Source organism: Gavia stellata, chromosome 11, assembly GCF_030936135.1.
Source record: "Gavia stellata isolate bGavSte3 chromosome 11, bGavSte3.hap2, whole genome shotgun sequence".
Classification (NCBI taxonomy): Eukaryota; Metazoa; Chordata; class Aves; order Gaviiformes; family Gaviidae; genus Gavia; species Gavia stellata.
Genome location: NC_082604.1, coordinates 23,072,618 through 23,096,596, shown reverse-complemented (window position 1 = coordinate 23,096,596; position 23,979 = coordinate 23,072,618). Strand labels below are relative to the sequence as shown.

General features: G+C 37.9%; 1 protein-coding gene across 1 annotated transcript in view; it reads left to right on the top strand.

The window, feature by feature from the left end:
• Positions 1 to 23,979, top strand: part of NAALADL2 (N-acetylated alpha-linked acidic dipeptidase like 2) — a 289,387-nt gene that overhangs the window by 99,937 nt on the left and 165,471 nt on the right. The window contains exon 4 of the mRNA XM_059822897.1: positions 941 to 1,091. Within this exon, the coding sequence (XP_059678880.1) occupies positions 941 to 1,091 (151 nt within the window). The remainder of the gene's footprint in view (positions 1 to 940; positions 1,092 to 23,979) is intronic.

The following is a 23,979-nucleotide window of genomic DNA, read 5'->3' as shown; positions in this document are numbered from 1 at the left end:
GCTTTGCTGCCCCAGATCTATAGATTTTTTTGGAAAGGCTAATTATGATTACCAGCTCAAGCTGTGATGTTCTAATGAGACAGAATAGGAGCTGTCTGTCTGACAGGAGGCAGACTCCAAGGTTTGGGTAAGCTAGACTGCCTTTTTTTTTTTAATCTGTAAAATCCTTTTGTTTTCTCTCTTAACTGAAGAGTAACTCTGTCCAGAAATCCTGTGCAAGACTGATGCCAGTGTATGCAAACATCTAGTATGTGCTATACACACTTAGGCATTAGTTGAAGAGGTAAACTAAGCAGGAGTGTCATACTGCTAATAACATGAAAAATGTGGAAGATCTACTCAAGATGTTTTAATGAGATTAGTTTCAAAACTAAGGCACTGTCACGGTGGTATCTGTACCACATGATATAACCACAGGGTTATAAGTCTAGCGAGTGTCTAATGAGTAGGTAGAAAGGGAGTTCCACTCCTATCTCCTTGTGTACCTTACTGAATCATGGCCAGTACCTCATCTGAATATTACATCCAACGTACCAGCCTTGCCTGACTATCACAATAAAAGAGGTGATGATGGAACAGTTGCAAATCTCAAATGCAGTTGTAGCGAGTGTTGGCACTGCGTTTCTTCAACGTGCTACCTAACATTTAAAAGTAAGAATTCTTTTTGTCGTTAGACCTTGAAAGCAGCTTCTGTCATGAATTGGAAAACATGAATTTGAATGAGTTTTTTGGCATTTTGATTTTGTATTTTCAAAGAATAGCTGCTGTATTTATATTGCAAGCAGTTTGGAACTGCACCTGTCTTTATTCTCTTTGTACAGAGCATAGTATGGTGAGAGCCTGATGCATGATAAAGCCTCTATCTCAACAGTAAAATAAATAATAATGAGTTCTGATACAATTTTTGTTAATAGTCACCTATGTTGTTTTGTTCCCACAGCTTTCTCTGTTAGAAGATGCAGGGTTTGGCGGTGTTCTTCTTTACGTCGATCCTTGTGACTTACCAAAGACTACAGATCTTCGTGATAAAGCTTTTATGGTTTCCTTGAACAGCGGAGGAGATCCATCAACACCTGGTTATGCCAGTATTGGTAAGTACTGTTCAAGGCATAATCTGTTAATGGACATTTTAATTCTCTGTAGATTGTAAGTATGGGAGTTAAAACACTAAACCAAATCCTGCCCAAAATAGAAACCCTGAGTAAGGGAACACTGTGTAACGCAGCATGGCTCAAAGGATGGAATCCAAGTGCTTTACTCTAAACTCTTGACACAGTCTGTACTCTAATTTATTTTGTTGCTTTTTCTATTTGTGTATTCACACACTGAACCATTATTCCTGTCTGCTTATTCTTATCCCATGGAAAAAAAAAAAAGCTATGAAGTACTAATCCAATGGTTTCTGAGCAGGTTCCATGGGATCTGTCCCTGTCTTCCACTTTCATGGTATTGGTAATGGAAACTTCTGGTCAATAGGTGCAAGTGCAATGTAATCAGAAATTTATATTTTAAAAGATTTAACAAAAATTAATGTTTATAGTATCTATGTGCAATTACCACTTGAATAGGATATGTTCATTTAGCCTTGCCTCAGTTCTGCCTGGATAGACTTGGTTATTAATTATGCTTCTCTAAATATGTGCATTTTCAAGTACGGGAAATAAAGACTTGATTTTAAGGAACTACATGGTCTTTTATAAGTTTAAGGGTTTTTTTAAAGCAATGTTAACAATAAATAGAAGCAGCAGCATATTTGACATGTACGTACTACTTAAATCTCCATTCTGGCAGTTCACTGAATGTGTGTTCTGGTTCTTTGTTGCCTTTTCAGCTTTACAACCTTTTTTACTATCTAACTATTTGGAAATGTATTAAGCAGCAGTCTATGAGTTTGTGACAAGGCTTCATCAAGAATATTTGGTCCGGTTACTAGCTCAGAAATCTGAAGTCTGACTTGAATTGGCACTAAATCAACTGAGGCAATGCTGAGATACTTCATGACTAGAATAGCAGAAAATAGAAATATTTGCCTGGTTGTCAAAGAAGGGTGTTAGCTATTCACAGCATGAATGCCTTGACAGCTCAGTGGGAAAGAAATTGCACATTTTCTCAGTGTCTCAGTGTACCTGACCTAGTGTTCTTAAAACTGCCCTGGGAGCTACAGAGGTAAATATAACACTCTTCAAGCTTTATTCTTGCTCATTTCATGGAGCTATTTGAAAAACAGTTTGTCACTTATCTGTCTGGCTGACTCCTTAATGTTTTATTTACCCTATGTGAAAAGTAAAGCTAATTAAAAGAGATACACCAACATGAAGATGCCACTTCAGTGTCTAAGCCTTATGCGTTGCTTTTCTGTCAGTAGATGATCTCATCAATAATGTGCTTTCCAATCTCTAGTTTGAGAACAAGAAGCTTAATTATATGGAAAATGGTGATATCCTTATAACATCGACAGTTTCTACTAGAACCCTTAGTGTGGCTTGTCTGTGGTTTTAAATCTCTAGCAACATTCATAAGCAGGAATAGGCAATCATGTTCCTAAAATAATTTCTATATTGGTCATTGAATGCAACGATGAGCTGTAAAGAGCTCAAAGGAACACTTAAGGAAACTCTTTTTTATGGTTCTGTCACTGGAAGGTAGGTCAGATGGAATTAATTTCTGTGTTTCTGATGGTGATTTTCTTCTCTGGAGACTATGAATCTATTTGGTTTGAGGTAACATGCCTGGGACAAATACAAATATGTCTGGAGCACAGACTTTTGCCTGAGCGATGAGCTTGCATATAAGGTAGTTAAACAGACTATATGTAGAATAAAAGTGCCAAACCTAGGGCTGCCCCATCACTTTGGTTCACGGAGTATAACATGCACTACAAGAGATTTTATTGGAAGCTCCTGCTTAAGTTATTGGCATATCTTTGATACCATCTGCCCTTCGCACGTTGCCAGAAGAACTGTTACTATTACAATCTTAGGGACTACTCTACTCTATCTTAGGTAAGATGAGTGATCCAAAGTTAGTCTTGTACTAGGTGAATAAAAGGTAGGAAACTTGTATTTTCAAGCTGCTGCCTATGTTTCTCACATTCTCTTAGTCTGAAAACAAATTTCTCAGTGGCGTCAGAGTATTGGACTGCTTCAAGTTTTTTTCCCAGAAAAAAGTCTTCAGGAAATGATAACATTTACAGATCTCTTCTCAAAGTTGACAGCGTTTTAAAATGGGGTTTATGTAACAGTTCAGAGAGAACGTTGGCGTTCTCATGAGGTTTTAGCTCAAATCTTCTGTTTCATGAAGATTAAATGCTGCACTTCTGCTTATGAATTATTTTAGAATGTACAGAAATAGCTTGAGGATGGGTTTGAGATGCCTACTTTCTATGAATGAATGATTTTTTTTGATCTCTGTTTAATAAAGAAAAAAGTAATTATGTGGAAAGGGAAGTCAACAACACTTATGTAAAAGTTTCTGCAGCTTTGCGTGATAATTTCATTCTTCTGTTCTTAAGACTCTCCCAATCCTGTGTCATATCAGTCCTGAAACAGTCATATGAGCCTTTTTGAGCATCAGTTCTTCCCGATTCTGATGCCAAAGACTAGTGTCTTCCTTTTTTAGAATTCTTTCTTTCTTTCTTTCTTTCTTTCTTTAGAAATCTTTCTTTCCTATCTTCCTGCTTTTGAAATGACACGGAGCCAGTGGGTGGGACTCAAGGAATTAAACATATGGGATTAAGAAGCTTGAGTGGGAGATAAGAGACTTATGTGGCAAAAATTATCCTGAAAATGAAGTGTAGAAGAATAGCATAAAACTTGAGTGACTTCCCCCATCTACTTTTTTTTTTTTTTTTTTCATTTTGGCTTTTTGAATGCTGCACTTCCTTTCACCTACCTTTGTATGGCAGAGACACATTAGATTTCTCCATTGCTATACTTCAGAGCCATTTTAAATCAAATTTGTTTCCACACAGGAAAAGGCTCAGTAAACAAAAATATGGATAGAACCTATTTCTCAATCCTAGTATGTAAATAGAAAAGTGGCATTGTGATGAGCATTAAGAACCCTGACCCTGAGATAAGGTACCTCATAATAGAATCCCTATCTGTGCAGTGGTGGAATAGAAATTATGTCATGAAGCATCATGGAAAATGTTGTGAGCTTAAAAATGCTGAAATATAACAGCTGTAAAATACAGTCTTACGCTATCAGCTGGAGTTTCAAGTGTAATGTTGTTTTAGAGAATTGTTACATGGAGGTTATAACAGTAAGGCAAAGTGATATATTTGGAAGTAGTCCATGCTTCAGGTCATTGTTAACAGCTAGTCATGTGAGCCATAATACAGGGATTTGGGTGAAAAATCAGTAACACAGGGGAAATGCACAGTGTCCCTAGAATTGTAAATAGTGAACATTATTCAGTCAGAGGAATTGACATGAGCATTCCTCAACATTACTTATAGGATTTCATTTCAGAGGAAGGGATAAGGAAGACAAGGAATCGGTGAGGATCGACTACAGGCCACAGCTGAGCCAATCAACAAAGTAGGTGGTGCCTCTGAAAATATATTTAAGAAAGGATGAGAATGCAGGATGGGCAGGGGCGTGAAACTGAGCCTGGAAGGAGGCAGAGAGAAGGTGCTGTTTTAATCTTTTTGGGTTTGTTTCTCACTATCCAAATCTGTTTTAATTGGCAATAGTTGACTCTGTTTTGCCTGTGATGGTAACTGATAAGTGATCTCCCTGTCGTTATCTTGACCAATGAGCTTTTCCATTTTATTTTCTCCCTCTGTCCTTGTTGAGTGGGGGGAGCTAGAGTGCTGCTAGGCAGGTGTCTGGAAGCTGGCCAAGGTTAACCCACCACAGTGTTCTCCATGTTTTGATAAATTACAGCAAAAGTTGAAGAACACCAAATATGGGTCATAAAAAGGCTGTGTCATTTACCTCTTCAGTCATGTGTCATTCTTTAACTGAGCTTAGCCAATTCTTCTGCAGTGAACACAGGGAACTGCTACTACTGTTTGGAATATGGGTAAGTAAGTACATGCTGTGATAGAAATGTATGCCTACTTTCTTTTTAGTCAGCCCTGTGATTCTGAATGTTTATGTGCTTCCTGCCTCTTATGCGAGTTTGTCCTTACTGTCCTTGACTTCATGATATTTTACTTCTCTGAAGCAACCAGCTGAGCAGAAGTTAACTGGAAAACAGAACGTTGTGTAACAGTTTTAACCATGCATATGCAACATATGTTCTAAAATGTTTTGTTATAAATCATGATGACTTTTTACAAGATGTCCTTGGCCCTGGTTTGTCTGTTGTTTTAAAGAACAAAACTCAGTTACAAGGATAGTTTTTCTACGCTTGCCTTTACAGCAGTGGAAATGATCCTGGGAATATTTATGTTTTTCCAAAATTTGTGTTTACTTTCTGCTAATAACATCAGATAAACGAAAGTCAAAGATAACTTGGTGTAAAATGACAGTCTGCATTCAGGCTTCTGGGGTTTTTTTGTTTTGTTTTATTTTCTTTAAGGGCCGAGTGAAGCTGGGGAGAAAGAAAAGTTTACGGTGCCGTATTTTAATTTAGGTGTCTGTGTGTTATATATTTACATATACTCTTGATAATTTTATTTTTTAATTATGGCATAATTTTAGTGGTTGCCATAAAAAACCCAACTACACTACTCTATCTGATATACTGTGTTATTTTCTGTATGAAAAAAAATCTGTGCTAATGCAATAGAGAGGTAAATCTTTAGAAAATACTGGCTTTTGAATAGTGAGCACAGTAAGTAATAATTTCAGCAGATTTTCAATAGCACTAAGGGTTCAAAAGGTATCTGAAACCATGATCTGCTTCTTCAAATTTCGCAGGATACAATAAAGCAACTAAATTTGTATTTAAGTACCAAATTACGTGCTCTGAGTTCTTGGGTGTTGTGGTTTTTAGTTTTTCCTCCTGTCTGGATTTCTATTGGTGTTGCATGTATTTAAAACTGAGAAAATCATTTGGACATCAAGATGTTTTAGGCTCACAAGTTTGAGTGTGTGGACCTCTGTATTGTATATCAGATATCATTTTATCTTCTGTTAAGCTGCCTATAATTTTATCTTGGGGGGAGGAACCAAATTTGAATGGAAAATGCAGTGATTTTATCCATTAGAGTATTAGAAGAGGAGGGGAGATATTACTGCCAATGATACTGCAATAGCTTGCTAGCAACGTTTGTATCATTTGACTCTTGCAGATGCCGTACTGAACTGTATGGTCAAAGCTTTTCTCAATTTCAAACAGAGAATTATAAAAAAAAAAAAATGTGAGTTTAAGAGAGCAGTGGAATGTACCAGTGGTAAACACCAAACTATTTGAAAAACAACAAATCAGAGCTTTCTATGCTGCAGAATTAGTTCCGTGGAAAACATACTGCCTAAATACTTCCTGACGCCTTAGAAGTTAGAGAGGACTCCTCAGTATTTTTGACATTTCAGATGGTTTCAAGCTACTAAACAGCCTTGACTCCCCACAGAACATTTTCCAGTGAAGCCACCTTGTCTCATCCAGCAAAAATAGTATTTTAAATGGTGTCCAGATTAAGTTTTTGAAGCTACTCAACTCGCAAGTGGGTTTAGCATATTTAAATCTTCCGTGCAATCATGATTGAAAATAATCCTGCCATAGCTTTACTGACATGATATTCCAGCTCAAAAAACATTTGTGCAAGTGAGCTAATTTATTACGTGCTCACGAAACAGCAAACATCACTGTCTGGCAGTAACTCTAGCTGGTGTATTGGAGCCTGCTGCTACAAAAGCATGGGTGTCTGCAGAGTCTAGTTGAAATCAATTGCGTTTGCATGGACTGAAAATCAGGATGGGGAGCTGCTTTTACAGCATCAGGAAGTTTTGTGAAGGCTCCCTTGCACTCCCATATGCAACTCCTGGTTGTATATGGGAATGGTGTTAAGAAGCAGATGAGACCCAAGACAGGATGTTGAGGAAATATTTTACAATTTACTATTGCTTTTGTTTGCAAAGGTAGAGGGACGAATAGTCGTGCATTTGCTCATGTAGCAATATATAATGATCCATTTTAAGAACCAGTTAAGCTCTGAACTGACTGTCAGCTAGAGGCCAATTTTATGGACCGCTTGCTCTGTTGCCAGTTACTTGCTACTTAATGCCCTTCTCTCTGCATTACTGTGGTTTCTTCTAATCCTGTATCTTTCACAGCCTTTTCCAGTGCCTTCATTGTGTTTCAGATGGGATTTTTTTTCTTTCAGAACCCAATTAAGCTAATGTTACTTGAAATTTTTTCATCCAACAGTGTGTAGCAGATTGGCAGGAAAGTTTAGCAGTATTTGTACATGCAGTCTGAGTTTATAGCAAAAACATGCATAGGAACAGCGATACCAATACAGTCACTTTCAAGGTTTTGCTAATTGCAGCCTGTAAACACATGTCTTTGTTCACAGCAACTGAAACAGTTGCTTAGACCGTTATCAAGTTGGTGATAACTCCTCCCCACTGCAAGCAAGCAACAGTGCTATTGCTGGTGTTTGGGGATCCAGAAAGGGCTTAGAACAGTAGGTAGTTACCTTGTGAGTGGACTTCTTTTTGAAGGCTCCAAAACTCTGGTTATAGTATAACAGTAAAACAACCTCAGTGTCCTAGGCCTGTTTTTCCTGTGTTTCTAATAGTTGAGTCTAATTATCACCATCTTCCATTTCAGGTGACACGTTGTACAATCTGAAAAATGATACTTGTCAAGATTTAAAAGATTCTCTCTTAATACGACTGTTCAGGCAGCTTAGATTTAAAACTGGCTGGTCTTCAATGAAGAGTTAATTGTGCTATTAATTGTGACTTTTTCCTAATCTATTTTATATGTACAAAGCAAATACTTGTTTTGGAGATGACTGTGTTTTACTCAAGCATACTGCTAAGATGACACCTCAGAGTAAAAGGCAGGCATTTCTGGTAGGTGTGGTACTAGTTATTAATGCTGCTGTAATTGCCAGAAATACAAGTGTCTCCAAGAACAAATTCTGGTCAGATTCAACCAATAATTTTGGCCATATAGAAGCTAAAGGGAAAAATGTCAGAACCAGAATGATTGTAAAGCAGTTTAGGTACCCCTCACAGGAACAAGTCCAGGTTGGACTTGATGATCTTACAGGTCTTTTCCAACCGTAGTGATTCTGTGATTCTGTGAACATAGAGCAGATAGTAGCTATATATGTATAAATAAAGGAATTGTATTTGCTAATAAAGCTTGCTTAACTTTCCTGTATATTTGTGCATGTATGTAATACAATGGTATTTTATCCTCCCAGTACTCCTGTGCACAAGTTGGGATACTACAATGTAACTCTTATGTATTGCAGAGTTAACACCTGCAAGTGCACCTGCATAGTATCAAGAGCACCATAAAGTCAGCTGGCTGATTGTTTAAGCAATTAAAGATGTAATTAGTTTTATAATTGAATTTTTTCTAGTGCAGTTTGAATAATGCAAGCCAGAATAAACCAAACTATCTTTAGTTCGACTTGATCTCTGTTCCAGCCCACTGCTTACCATATTCAGCAGCTGCATAAAAAAGATAATAGTACCTCTTCCTACTTTCAGACAGGGAGAAACTCCCCCAGAAGAAAACCTAATCATCTTAAAATGGGGATGTGGAAAATACTTTTTCGTTCCATAAATGTGTACTATTATATTATATAGTACTGTTCTGCGGAACACTAAAAGACATAAGTAATTCATCACAGTTTGGGTTTGGCCAATTTTCAGAAGCATTTTCCTTGTACTTTTCAGAATGGTTTTTTAGATGTTTTTACAAATACATTAACAACAAAAAGAGAGCCAAGGAGAATCTCCATCCTTTACTGGATGCGGGAGGATGAGGAGAAGGCTGAGGTACTTAATGCCTTCTTTGCCTCAGTCTTTAATAGCCAGACCAGGTATCCTCAGGGTATTCAGCTCCCTGAGCTGGAAGACAAGGATGGAGAGCAAAATCAACTCCCCATGATCCAGGAGGAAGCAGTTAATGACCTGCTATGCCACCTGGACACTCACAAGTCTATGGGGCCACCCATCTACAAGAAGGGCCAGAAGGAGGATCTGGGGAACTACAGGCCTGTCAGCCTGACCTCAGTGCCAGGGAAGATTATGGAGAGGTTCATCTTGAGGTCACTCACAGGGCACGTGCAGGACAACCAAGGGATCAGGCCCAGCCAGCACGGGTTCATGAAAGGCAGGTCCTGCTTGACCAACCCGATCTCCTTCTACGATTAGGTGACCGCCTAGTGGATGAGGGAAAGGCTGTGGATGTTGTCTACCTGGACTTTAGTAAAGCATTCGACACTGTGCCCCACAGTATTCTCCTGGAGAAGCTGGCGGCTCGTGGCCTAGACAGGTGCACTCTTTGCTGGGTTAAAAACTGTCTGGACGGCTGAGCCCAGAGAGTTGTGGTGAATGGAGTCAAATCCAGTTGGCGGCCGGTCACAAGCGGGAGTCTCCCAGGGCTCAGTTTTGGGACCAGTCTTGTGTAATGTCTTTATCAATGATCTGGATGAGGGGATTGAGTGCTGCCTCAGCAAGTATGCAGATGACACCAAGCTGGGTGGGAGTGTTGATCTGCTTGAGGGTAGGGAAGCTCTGCAGAGGGATCTGGACAGGCTGGATCAGTGGGCCGAGGCCAATTGTAGGAGGTTCAACAAGGCCAAGTGCTGGGTCCTGCACTTGGGTCACAACAACCCCATGCAACGCTACAGGCTTGGGGACGAGTGGCTGGAAAGCTGCCCTACAGAAAAGGACCTGGGGGTGTTGATTGGCGGCTGGCTGAAGATGAGCCAGCAGTGTGCCCAGGTGGCCAAGAAGGCCAACGGCATCCTGGCCTGTATCAGAAACAGTGTGGGCAGCAGGAGTAGGGAGGTGATTGTGCCCCTGTACTCGGCACTGGTGAGGCCACACCTCGAATCCTGTGTTCAGTGTTGGGCCTCTCACTACAAGAAGGACATTGAGTTGCTGGAGCGTGTCCAGAGAAGGGCAACGAAGCTGGGGAGGGGTCTGGAGCCCAAGTCTGATGAGGAGCGGCTGAGGGAACTGGGGTTGTTCAGTCTGGAGAAGAGGAGGCTGAGGGGAGACCTCATCGCTCTCTACAACTGCCTGAAAGGGGGTTGTGGGGAGGTGGGTGTTGGTCTCTTCTCCCAAGTGACTAGCGACAGGACTAGAGGAAATGGCCTCAAGTTACGCCAGGGGAGGTTCAGGTTGGATACTAGGAAAAATGTCTTTCCTGAGAGAGTGGTGAAGCACTGGAAGAGGCTGCCCAGGGAAGTGGTGGAGTCACCATCCCTGGAGGCGTTCAAGGAACGTGTGGACATGGCCTTGTGGGACATGGTTTAGTGGGCATGGTGGTGTTGGGTTGATGGTTGGACTTTGATTATCTTACAGGTCTTTTCCAACCATAGTGATTATGTGACTTTCACTGTTTTCCTTCCTTTCAGAGATAGAAGAATGCTTTACCCAGGGGGACTGAGAAGGGGGTGGGGGGGAAGCGAGAAGCTGTTGTGATGGTTTAGTTGGTTGGCTAAGGACAAACATGAGTGGTAAAGGAAGCTTATGAAACAACAGGGTAAACAGTACATGTACATCAAATGTAGTCAAAACCGTCTAAATGTACTGTGGGTGTGATTTCAGTGACAGCACGTGGTGTATCATAGAGTGGCTGGGATGTCTCTGATACTGACGTCAGTAAAGGGGTTGCAGCCCTTAGCACGGGAGAAAAGAATCGCAGACTAGTTGAGCTTGGAAGGGACCTGTGGAGATTGTTGAAGGACAAGCCACCTCCTCGAAGCAGAGTCAACTAGAGCAGGTTGCCCAGGACATTGTCCATTGGGGTTCTGAGCATCTTCTTCCGCACTCTCATCAAGTATTTACACACATTGATAAGATCTCCGCAAGTCGTCTCTGCTCAAGAATAAATGATCACACATCTCTCAGCCTCTCCTCATATGTCAGATGCTCCAATCCATAGTCACCTTCATGGCCCTTTGCTGCACTCACTCCACAATGTCCATGTCTCTTCTGCATGGGGGAGCCCAGAACTGGACCCAGCAGTCCAGGTGTCATTTCACCAGTGCTGAGTGGAGGGGAAGAATCGGCTCCCTTGACCTGCTGGCAATACTCTTCCTAATGCAGTCCAGGATGCTGTTGGCCACCTTTCCTGCCAGGGCACATTGCTGGCTCATGCTCGACTTGTTGTCCACCAGGACCTGCAGGTCCTTTTCTGCCAAGCTGTGTTCCAGCCAGCCGTCCCCCAGTGGGTACTGGTGTGTGGGCTTATTCTTTCCCCATGCAGGACATTGCCTTTCCCCTTGCTGAACTTCATGAGATTTCTGGCAGCCCATTCCTCTAGCTTATTAAGGTCCTCTGCATGGCAGCACAGTCATCTGGTCTATCAGCCACTCATCCCAGTTTTGTATCTTCTTCAAACTTTCCAGTTATCCCATTGTAGAAGACTATCATGTTGCTCAGACATGTATTTGTAAATGGATTTGTAAATCCATTCATACCATTCCCAATGACCTTCTTGTCCTTCATTTTTTTGGAAGTGATTTCCAAGATCATTTGCTCCATCACCTTCTCAGGGATGAATGTAAGGCTGATCCCAGATCTTCCTTCTTGAAGTTCGTTATGTCCTCAGGAACCTCTTGCCATGAGCATGAACTTTCTAAGATTTTTAGGGCTTCACAATGACATCCGTGAGCTCCCTCAGCACTCAGGGTTCCAGCCCATCAGGGCTTGCCCTGATGGGTGAATTGACATCTTCCTCTAACTAGTGTTCTCTTAAGCTGTTTGTTCCCTCTGTCATGCTTCTCAGTATCACAAGCTAAACTTGTTACTGCAGTTGGATACCAAAGGATATTGATAATGAGGTTTCTTTAGGTATGGCAGAATGTAGCCTTACAAAACGCATTTGGAGCAGGGAAGTGGGGCATTGTGTCCAGTGGTGTTCCATGGATAAGGAGCTTCCTCTGCCAGGTTAACCTCCACTGGATGGTCTTTAGGTGTGATGTTATGAACCACTGTAGACATACTGCCTAAGTACACTCAGTATGACTGTAGATATAGTGACTCCTTTCTATTAAGGGACGTTAGATTCATGTACTGTTGCTGGTACAAAGTTGTAAGACTGCATCAGTTTTGATGTAAAGCTGTTCTCTCCTTTCCTCTACTAAAACAATTTAAAATGCTCTGAGGTTTGTTCTGTGAAAGCATGGAGCTTCATTTTGGGAAAAGGATAGTACTGGGAAAAATTATTTAGGGGTAGAGATGGCCAGGTGCCAGCTGTACAAGAGAATTTCATAAATGTGGGAGAAGGTCTGTAACAAGGAGGCAGTCACAGCTTACAAAGTTTCTTTCTTCATTTGTTTTGGAGTAGTCCTGTATGCAGTGATGCCAGTCAATATTTGCTGTGTGTGTGATGGGTACAATGCCAGAATGAGAAACAGTCAGTTTGTTGCCAGATGCTTTTGTTATCTGACATGTTTTTCATGTGCAAAACTAGGCTATGAGAATGATTTGAATAAACCTTTGAAACTTTGATAACTGTTTCAGTTTCAATTAGGACAAGTATATGCAAATGTGTGTAACTTCCAATACCTCTTATATGCTAATTTTACATAGCTGACAGGTGGGTCTATTGAGTTAGTGAAAAAAAGAGTCAAGCCTCTTGGGTTATTTAAAACCTCGCTGAAGTCATAGATCTTTTAGAATAGTGGTATAATTATTTGCATATTTATTTAAAATGTGCTATAGGGACCACCCTTTACAAAATACGTAATGAACAAATGCTTGTGCTGCCTACTTGGGAGGTAAATTTTTTTCTTACAACAGATGTCAGCTAAAGCTGACATGTGGTGACAATGTATTCCTTTCTGGTATAATGCTCACAACAAGGAGACTAATTTTAGAACAGCTGGACTACTCATGTTTTAAAATGCCTAGGTGTTTTTTTTTCTTGATTTCCAAGCATCAGCAGCCTTTCAGCTAGTCCACTGTGCGATTTCTGCCAAGCCTAGTTTAATCCAGGACTGCAAGGGATTTTCAGCAATATTTTGCATGCTCTGAGATAACTGAACCACACATTGCCAAGCCTTCAGCAGTTAAAACTTGGGCAGTAGTAATTTTTGCATAACATAAAATCTATTTTGATTTTCATAGTAGTAAATGAGGTGTAAAAGTCAGGTAAAACTAATAATTAATTCCCTTGTCAATTACCTCTGCTCTCTCCCAAAATCACTGTATTAATGCAACTTCGAGTTTTGCTGCTAAGAGGCAAAGTACTTCTCTGGGCAGTAATATTGTATGCTGCTCATCCATTGAAAAAATAGATACATCACCTGGCATGGACTATCTTGAGGAATGTTTTAAAAGTTCTCCAGAAAGCAAGAATGTAGGCTTTGCAAAGATAGTGTGGGTGGAATACTTCTTGAGTTAAAATTAGGTGACTCAGGTGTAAGAAGAGTTGTATAAGAGTTATATAGATAATTTCATAAAAGTATTTTTGACCTTTTAAAAAAAGGCGGGGAAGGGGAGAAATTCAGTAATACCAAAACTGGAGGTGTCAAATGACTACTACTGTGTTTGGTTAATTTTACTTTGTAGTCATATTAGGTTTGTAAGCCTCGGATCCTTCGATGCTTTTATCACTTTTTTAATAGTAGCCTTCTGTTTTTTAAGTGAAAGCATTACCTTGTGAGGTTCAGGATACTGGAGGAAATCTAGAAGTGCAGCTTGACTGCTGTCAAATAAAAAAAAAAAATAAAAATCCTAAAACAAAATGCAAATGAGGAAAACATCCATGGATTTTAAGTAGGTTTCATAACTGTTAGGCATTACTCCTGCTGTTTAAATAATTTCTGTTTGTTAGTACAACATATCAAAGCATAGAAGAGAAGCATGCTTAAAACACTTAGGCAGGAGCAGTAGTCTTAAGCTGGTCAACAATGCTTTCTAGAAGTTACAGATCCAGTTTTATTTTTTGAGTTTCTGGCAATTTCATCTTGTTAGATGAAACACATCTGGGTTTCTAGAGTCTGGATTTGTCCTCTGATTTATACAATGGACCTGTAATTCTGAACTCTGAAGCCCTGGTTTAGGAATCAGTGCTTTAAGATGGATTTAGTTACATCTCTCACTCACTCTGTAAGATGAAAAGTTGAATTGCAAATCCTATAATAGATCTACAAGTCCTAAAGCATATGTAGAAATACTGCAAGAGATTTACAAATCGTAACATAAATCTTAATAAAGTAATTTTTATATGTACAAATCTATACTCATTTCTGAGTCAAAATCTCTGTGATCCTAGAAGAGATCATTCTTGAATTTTAATGTCTGTTCTGTTTTGGGTCAGGTTCTTTATGATTTGTTTCTACAGGACTTACATTTGTTGAAATACTTTTCTTTGTCTCAGTTTCTCCTTCAACTTCATAGAAAAAAAAAATTAAAACATTATCTCCTGAACAGAGAGAGGAGTTGCCATTCATAGAAGCTGTTACAAAAACTGTTCCTTGATGGTTGTATTATAGCACAAATGGGCAACAGAAGCTTGCATAAAAGTACTGTGATTTAGTAAGATGTTTGTCTTATAGTATGCACACCTCAGTATGGATCAGTTTTTTAAAAGACATGTTAATGTCTTGTCTTGCCTTAAGATGAGAAAATCCTAGCTTTAATTTTTTTTTATTGCCTTTTCTTTGGATTTATTGTGTTTTGGATATATGAGTACTGTGAATTCTATATTTACTGGGGGTGGGGGGGAGAGGGCAGCAGACACTGGAACAGGTTGCCCAGAGAGATTGTTGCCCAGAGAAGATATCCAAAGTGCAGCTGGATATGGTCCTGAGCAAGTTGATCTAACAGACACTGCTTTGAGCAGGGAGGTTGGACTGGGTGATCTCCAGAGGTCTTTTCCAACCTTTAACTATACTATGATTCTGTGAGTAGGTAACAAATTTTAGAATAAATTCAGACTGACAGCCAGTTTTTTGTTGACACTGATATTAAGAAAAAAATAATAATATAAGTCATCTGGGACAGGATGGCCTAGAAGAACCTAGGAACTGCGACACGAAGCCAGAAAGACCCGAAGTGTACCTTATAGCATTTTCCCTTATAGTCCAGCTGATAAGAGCTGGCTGGCTGTAACACTTTCAGAAAACATGCCTGTATGATAGGAAGGGAAATAAAATATTGGGCTAAATATAAGAAAACAGGCCTGAACAGGTTCTGCATAATCTTTTCCTTTTCCATGTTAATTCTGATCCAAGTCATTAATCAACAAAATGAGATGTGAGAATAAAATGTGATTTTGGCAGAAGTAAATTTTGTTTTTCCATTTTAACTAGAACTTAGCTTTTTTTGAATCAACTATTACGGAATTATAATTTGAATCGACTATTATTATCAACTATGTCATACATTTCATTCCTTGATCTTCACTCTTGATCAGTAGTTTAAAGGACTTCAATCTTTCTGAGGATAAAGAACAAGATGCTGTGTGTGTTGGTAGTACGCAACCATTTAAATTTATCTTGGTCTGGTATTAAAATAGGGGAAAGCTTCCGTGACACCTATTGTAATTGGCAGACAAAGGAAGTAGTGACTGAGTCAACTGATTCAACATGTCCACCTAATGCAATTTTAACACAATGGCAACTATTCATTCATGAGCCAATCTAAAGAATAAAAATAGCAGTAATTGTCTGAATTGGAAGAATCAGTGAATGTTTTCTGAGAGCTGTAAGTTTAAAGAGAGAATTAGATGGATGAAATGTGGGTACTTATATGACTATAGTCTGTAGACTGTAGCTAATAAAGAAGATTTCTCTAACAGTACTGGGTGCTGTGCAGTGAGGAAGATGACAGGATGAAATATATTTTAGAATTTTTATTAAGGAATTTCTGATACGTGGTGAGAAGTACGTTAGTCAGTTACATGACATATCCTGTAACATTTAATCATATTAGTTTTTTCTCTGACTGTAAGGAATGGTCTTGGTAATTCATAGACAGTTTTTGAGGGTGCTAAAGGAATTATGCGGTCTGAATAGGAGATATATCCAGTGGTTCTGAGAAATTATGACAAAGAGAAAAGGATAAAAGAAACCTCGAAGTCCACTAGTGTATATATTAGCTGCTGCAACATGACAATAGTCTTCATGATTCTTTTGTGGAGCAGGATTCATGAAAAGCTACATGGAGGTTTTCTGGAAGGTCAATTACAGTGACCATCATACTGTTCTCTTACATGCCATAGTTACTGCATGGTGTTCAAAGCTAATTTTTCAACCTGAAAGCAAGTTGTCACTCCTGGAAGAAACGCTTGCGTTGTTAATTTTGCTGCTCAAGACTTTGGGCACAGGAAAGCTATTTGGAGCCTCAGAAATTTCTGCTTTCTCCTATATTGCTCTAGCTAAGACAAATTCTTGTGGATAAATGAATTATCTGACAGTCAGATTCTTCAGTTAGCTTTTCTGAAATATGGGATTGCTTGTGTAGCATTCTGTTATCAGTTCTATTATCTGTATTTCAAAATCTGTAGATATACATATGTTTACAGCTGCTTTTCTTAACCTACGTCTGATAGCCCAGAAAAACTGAGTTATTAGTAGCTCTGTTAATGCACTGGTATGCCTATAATAATTGGTTGTGATAAGAAGGTAGGTATCCTCACATCAACTGTTTTCTACTTTGTAGACATGACTTTTCAATACTCAGATTCCCTGCCTCCAGTAAGGCTCCGGACACCTACTGCTTAATGGAGAGAAAAAATGTAGTTAGAAGGAGAAATGGCAAAAGACTTTGTGCTTCTCCCTTCTGATCATTCCTTCTAAAATTAGTTAAATTTTTGATGACGTGGAAAATTGAGCAACATAGGGTTCAGGTCCTATTGATGTGGCAACAAAGGAATTGCTAAGAGCTCTAATGTTTAAGAAAAGTGATTCGTGCATGCAGCCTATTAATAGTATTGCGTGGAGCTAGTCTCCCTCCAAAAGGATGTTACTGTGCCTTTTTTTTCAACTTCTAAATACACATTATTGTACTATTGTATACTTTTTACATTAATTAATCATTGAAAGGATATAGAAGACAGTACAGTAATTACAGTTAGGCTCGTAATGGTAATTTCAGAATATACCAACATTTAAAAAATCATTTAATTTAGTGATGAAAAATGCCTCTTGAATGCTTACGGGGAATCAAAAGAGACTTTCATCTAGATAATAACACATAGTCTTGTAGCCCAGGAAATTGCCCGAAAACTGGTTTTTGGAAAAATTAGTTATTTAACCCATGAGCTATTTGCTCTTTTGGAGAGTTATTTGTTTACCTTCCTTGTGTTCCACTTACTCTGTGATTTGTACTAAGACACATTTTGACAAAAGTTTCCAAGTAGCTTTAGTATCTATATTTAGAATTATACTGAGATTTCTGGCTTTTTGAGGTATTTTGGATTGATGTTGGTACATCAGCATTTTTTTGTCCTTTTTTTTTTCTGACTTCTGTCAATCGATGGGTTTGTGGGTTTTTTCTAGTAGAAGAAAATTTTTTATATAACCTAATAATGCTTCTTTATTCCACATGCTTGATTTTTAATATCTGTAATTTATCTGCATGTAATCTCTTTACTCTTCCAAAGAGTGACAATATGTGGTGTCAAAATCGAGGTCATAGCGATCAGCTAAAAGAAAACAGGTTTTCTCTTTTTTATAGGAATATGGTGGCTATTCAGATGATCTGATTCTTTCATTCATCACATATGAGAACAATACACTGTTTTGCCAGACTCATATATCAGGAGAGTTTTCTGCAAAATTACTTCTCCACTGTCCTTTTCTGTAGATCAAAACCAGAATACGGGACAAAAATTTCAATAAACCTGTTTAATTTTGGCTGGTACTTCACAAGGCAGAACTACGAATGCATTACTACTAGAGAATCCTATCTACAGAGGAAAGAGGCTAAATCCAGCTAGAAATATGTTAAAAGCACATCTGGAAAAATTCAGAATAGCTTTCTTTGCTTGAGATAAGATCTCCAGAAGCACTCCAGCATTCTCTTAACCTCCTTGCTATCTTAGTCATTAATACTTCTGAAAGTTTTACCTTTACTGGAAATACTGGAAACATAGTTTATTATTTTTGTTTACACAGATATAATTTCATTATTCCTCAAGGTTTCACATGGTGTGCTTCAGTGTGTTGTTAATCAACAATGACTAAAAGGAAGCATTGTGATATTAAGCAGTTAGAGATGAATAAATAAGTATTGTGGAAGACTGATTTTTAAAAAGTCAGCATAACTGCTGATTATTGCAATGTTCTGATTTGCATGTTAAGAATCAAAATAAATTAAAAATAATAAAAGTCAAGGATATTAAAGAAACACTGAAGAATTAAATTGTTATAATTACTGTTTTTTAGATAATCTGAGTAGCAAATGGCTGTGTATTACATACACAGTTTATTTATCTAGGAAGCCTTGCAAGTTAGAAAAAAAAGCTATTTTGGACAATTACTAATATAATTGTTCTGACAAGTTAGAACAATGCTTAATTATTAGCTGCCACTTGTTCAAAGAACGAATATTGAGATTCAGAATTCCTGAACAGAAGAAAGGGATTTTACTGTTCCCGTTTTATGAGTTGTGCAGAGTTAAAGTGTTTTGTCCTTCCTGACCAGAAAGTTAGTTGAAGAGACACATACTGATTCCTGGATTCATTCTTTTTTGTCCATTGGAATATGCTGCTTTTCTTTTGCACTCCTTTTAGTTTATTTGCTGCATGAATGTAGAGGGATTATGGCATTGGAAGAAGAAGGAGAAAATTGATATACTAGTTTAATCTCTTGATTTCTTCCTTTTCTGTTTTTGTGGAAAAAACCTGTACTATAACATAATAATAACAGCAGTGTTGTGCTCGAATATAATTTACGAATTTTAATCCCAGTAAACTACTCCCCTCAATATCTTAAAACTTGTAAATATTTGAAATCTAGAAAGAAAAATAGTTTAAATGAAAGTGGAGATTAGTTAAGCCTTACACTCCAAGGGTACAGAGTGACATTAATATTAGGGTAACAGAGGAATGGTAGGAGAAATTGAGGATATGGGGAAAGGAGACAAACATGAAGTTGACTGACAAGTGGATTTCTCAAAATCCTTTCTTGCTGTGACTGTCTTTTTTTGAGAAGATGCGAGCGAGGTATCACTGGGATACTAGTGTCTATTAGTGAAAGAGATGATCTTCAATCCATTTGCCACTTGTCCATTATTTGACCTGATTATTCTGTTTTGATGACCTGTGATGCCCTAGGGTGTTCATTTTCTACTATCTTCTCACATTGACTGCTGTGTCATGTCCTGAATTTGATGCTGGATCTCAAGCACTCTCCAAATAAACTTCTAATTTAGTATACCAGTAAGATAGAGGGAAGGACAGTCCAGAGGACTGAAAACTAGCTCTGATTTTCACCCTGCAGGATGTTTTGATAAACCCTCCGAGGGAACACTCCTTATTAAAAATAATCCAATCCCCAGGAAGCCCTTTAGAAATGTTTTATGAAGTCCTCTGGGATGGAACTGCTTCATTCCCCCAGCAGCCTGAATTGTTTGAAAAGTAAAATTATGGAAGGTAGTTTGGGGCTAAACAACCGGTATTATATTCTCTCAAGGTACCTGATGAAGTTCAGATGGAATTCTTTGTAGACTGGGAACATTCCTGTGGATGATAGAAATGCCAAATTTCCTATTTAGGTGGCTTCAGTAGATTTACAGGGAGACAGCTTTTGCATTCATTGGCCATTAGGCTGTGCAAACTTAGTTACTAGGTGACTTGTTAAAAAATGTACAATTGAAGGCAAGGTTTTTAATCATTTTGTCCTTTGACAAGATGAACCAAGCATTTCCCTGAAGGTAAAATCAGTCAGATGGGGGGGAAAAGAAAATAAGAGACACATTGAAGCTGGGTATAGTATGTACCCATCAAAATGGAATTGATGGTGATGTTTGACAGCTGGCTGACAAGACAGAGCAGAAAAAGCAGCTTGGGGGCACATTCAAAAATTCTATGGGACTTGAACTGCAATTCAGAGGCTCTCCGAGCTTTGTAGAAACTCTTCAAAACACCTTTCCAAGATGAAGACAAACTGCTGTTCTGTAATGTTACAGTTTTCTTCTGGCCTGGCCCTCTCACTTATGGGCAGAATAATTCCTACAAAAATGTTTATTCCTCTTGCAGTCTTTATCATATGTTTTCCTCTGCCAAGCTTTTCATAAATGATGTTCTCAAAACTGCCCCTTACTTAATGAGTGACATCAGTTCTTCATCATTTATGAATTTCTGAACCTTGTTTTACATGTCTGAAAACACATACTTATACCAACAGTGCACCAATATTCTGGTATGTAATTTGGTTTAGAACCAATGAAATGAGCATGTATTATGCCCAGGTGACTGTTTGTTGGCCTCTGATGAAAACACAGTTTGTACAAAAAAGCCTGTATTAATTTCTGAATGATGAAGTATCCAAAACAAAGATAAATTCTAGATGAGCACTGTTCAGAACTTGTTGGTTTAAAAAAGTCTAATTTGACCAGTTATAAGTAAGTTATTTAAAAAAGCTAGGGAAAGACATTTATACCTTTACGTATATACGTATAAATGTACATTTGTGTATTTTCCTGTAGCATCCCGTTGAATTTTTGATGCATTAAAATGATTTATGGCATAATTACATTTTAATGGAATAGTCATGATTTTTTTTGTAAGAATTTCATATTTGCTTCCTGGAGAAAAATGTAAGTATTACCCCACACCTTAGGTGTTTTGTTACTTTACTAGTAATGCAGGTTTGATTATGTGCGTAATCCGAATGTACATTGTTTTAGCTAAAGGATATCCCTTTCATTTTAATGTGTTGCCTGTTTCTTACCTGTTGTGGAAAATGGGATTAGCAGGTTTCATAATAATGATATTTATTTTTTTAATATTGTCAGGCTGTGCTGCTCAACACCATAGTCTGTTGCTGCTGTACCAGATTCTGATGGAATCAGATGAACTGTGATTAGTATAAGTCCAAAACAAAGTTACTGTATTCTTTCTTCAGTTATGCTTAGTCTTCTCTTCATTCTGCTTCCTTATATTAAAGGGTATTTTGTTGTTTTTTACCATTTTTTTACTTAGTTCATGAATGGGTCTATTTCCTGTTTATCTATTTCTTATACCAATTACATCTCATGGAAGTTCTGGTATGATAAAGAACTGTGAGAGTGGGCTATTATGATAGTACAGCTGTCTCTTAGTGATGCTTACGCACCAAGCAATTGCAAAGATAGGACTTCTACATGGTCTTTGAAGTTTGGGCTTTTTTACTTTTAGTGGAAATTTTACTTTTAGTGGAAATGAAAATGATGCTTTATCTGATTAATTAAAACAAGTTAAAGAATTAGATCATTTATCTTACAATATGGATTTGAGCACCTAATAGCCAAAATAAATGGAGTGGCCAAAAGATGTCCCCATGACACAGATGTCATTACAAGTTTGCTGGTTATAGCTTACTGAAAATATTTATAGTTTCTGTTCCAAATATGGAAAACATGGGTTTCCCTTTAGCTAGCACCTGATAGATTTTTTTTCATATATCCACTCTTAAATAAGATACAAGAAAGAGTCTATGGTCTTAAATTTTAGTGAGGGAAAGGATTGTATATTTCGAGCTTCTACTGAACTGAGTTAGTAGGATTTACCAAGCAATATCCAGTATGATTTAAGGCTTGAAGGAGCACTTTTGCAGCTGAATTACCTTTCTTACTGTAACTGTAATGTGTGTCCATACATTGTGTCTCTGACTGGATGTGGGTGCTAATTTGAGTACTCATGCCTCTGGTGATTTGACTGTGAGACCAATTAGATGACTAGAAGCACAAACGGGTAATTCAAGCTCAGATCTGTTTAGGTAGTGTATAGCAAACTCTGCTACTTCTGTTTCAGCTTCTACCTTCCTCATTACTGTGCTTTGCATCAGACTCTGTAGGAGAATTCACTTCTAAAAGGAGTGTATTGAAGGCAATGCAAGTTGCAGCTTCTAATAATACCTTTCAACATTGTCTTCCCAATATTGATAATGATGCTTTAATTGTTACGGAGTACTTACTAAAAAATGCTGATGACTCTTCAGTCCATTGGTCTGATTGAGGTTGGTGGCTGATCAACATCTTGCATGTGTAATTTGCAAAAACTAAGCTTTATTCAGTAAATTGTTCTCAACTAGAGACTGTTATGTTCTAATTGCAGAGACTGACCGTGCTCGCCCAGAAAAGAGATTCAATTCATAAGGCATCTCTGCCACTTACTTTGACTAAAAAGAGGAGGGAAATGCCTGAAATGTGTTGTTTCAGAAATGTCAGGGCTGAGAATATCAAGCCAGTGATTTGTATGTTCCACTGATGGAATGTTTTTCTTACACTTCCATCAGTATTTTTCTTTGAATTATCATCTAGTGTCTTTTAATTTTGTGTTGGTAAGGAAAACTTTAACATTCCTACTGTTAAATGCTTGCCGTACATTACATCCTCCTCGTTGTTTTCAATTTCTTTGACTGTTCTGTTTTACCCAACTGCTGGATTTTTCAGTGTGAGTGCTATCAATTAGAACAATACTCTAGCTTTGTGTGCTTGAATAACTGAGCAGTGAATGTACCCATGTAGGTGACTCATACTGCATAGTTTCTTTCAGGATAAAAACTTATTTCTGTATATGTGAGGGTACAGTTGCAAATTCTGTTTAGAAAACAGGGGTTTTTTGTATACTTGGATACTTCTTTTATGTTCATTAATGCTATTTAAAAGATGCCCTTCAAAAACATGTCTACATGTTTTTGTTTCTGCTTAGGTTTTATATAAGAGTAGAGCTAGTGGATGTACTAGTTCTTCAGGATCTTATTAGACAAGATTTTATTACCTGATAGTACTGGAAGTCCTGTCTTAGATTACTGTACTGGAAAGCTTGATAATAAATGCTTTTAAATGTATTTACAATTCAGTCATGACAATGATGAAAGATAGTTTAGGGTTAAGATCATTTTGGTTACATTTATGGTGTTAAATCTGGAGAACTAATTTCAGAATCAGTTGTAAAATGTGTGACTTCAGTTAATGGCAGCAAGTACCTGAGTTTCAGTTCATCTAAGACTAATTTAAATTATTTAAAATTAGAGGAAACTCCATCACCTCTGACTAATTTATTTGAAAGTTTGGATTTTTTTAGGTAACATTTTTCAATGGCAGATTTCTACTTAGCCAGTTTCAATAGTTAAATTACCCCATGACCAACTTTGCATGTTTCTTATGATCTCAATGCGGAGATGCCCTGTGGTATTTAATTTTCATCTGCTTTATCCCTTGTCTGTGCATTGCTTTATTGGCGGCCCCATCATTCTGGGCAATGCTTCCTTCCTCTGTCCTGGTTTACAGGTCCTTTAAAGACTTGCTTCCTTCATGCTACATGGAAGAAATAAAATAAAACGTTAAAAGCAGATCTCTTGTGACTTTCCTTTACTGTTTTATCCATAGTTAATCTTCCAAGATAAAAACGAAGAGCAAAAGCTGTTTTTACTACCATGGAGCATACTTTTTTTCCCCAGTGTATATTTTAACAGTCCTAAAATGACAAATCCATAAATTTAATCTGTTACTTAAAAGTATCATTTTTACTGTACTTCATTACATATTTTGAAATTAATTGCTTAAAACTCTTTGTATGTACAATTTAAATTAAATGTTACTTAAAGCTTAAACTTAACAGCAGTTTTCAGCAGGTTTCTTAGTTGTGACAAAGACGGTTGTCACAAAGACGGTATTTCTTTCACTTCTGTATTTCAAGTTGAAATAATAAAATAAAAATAAAATTCCAAT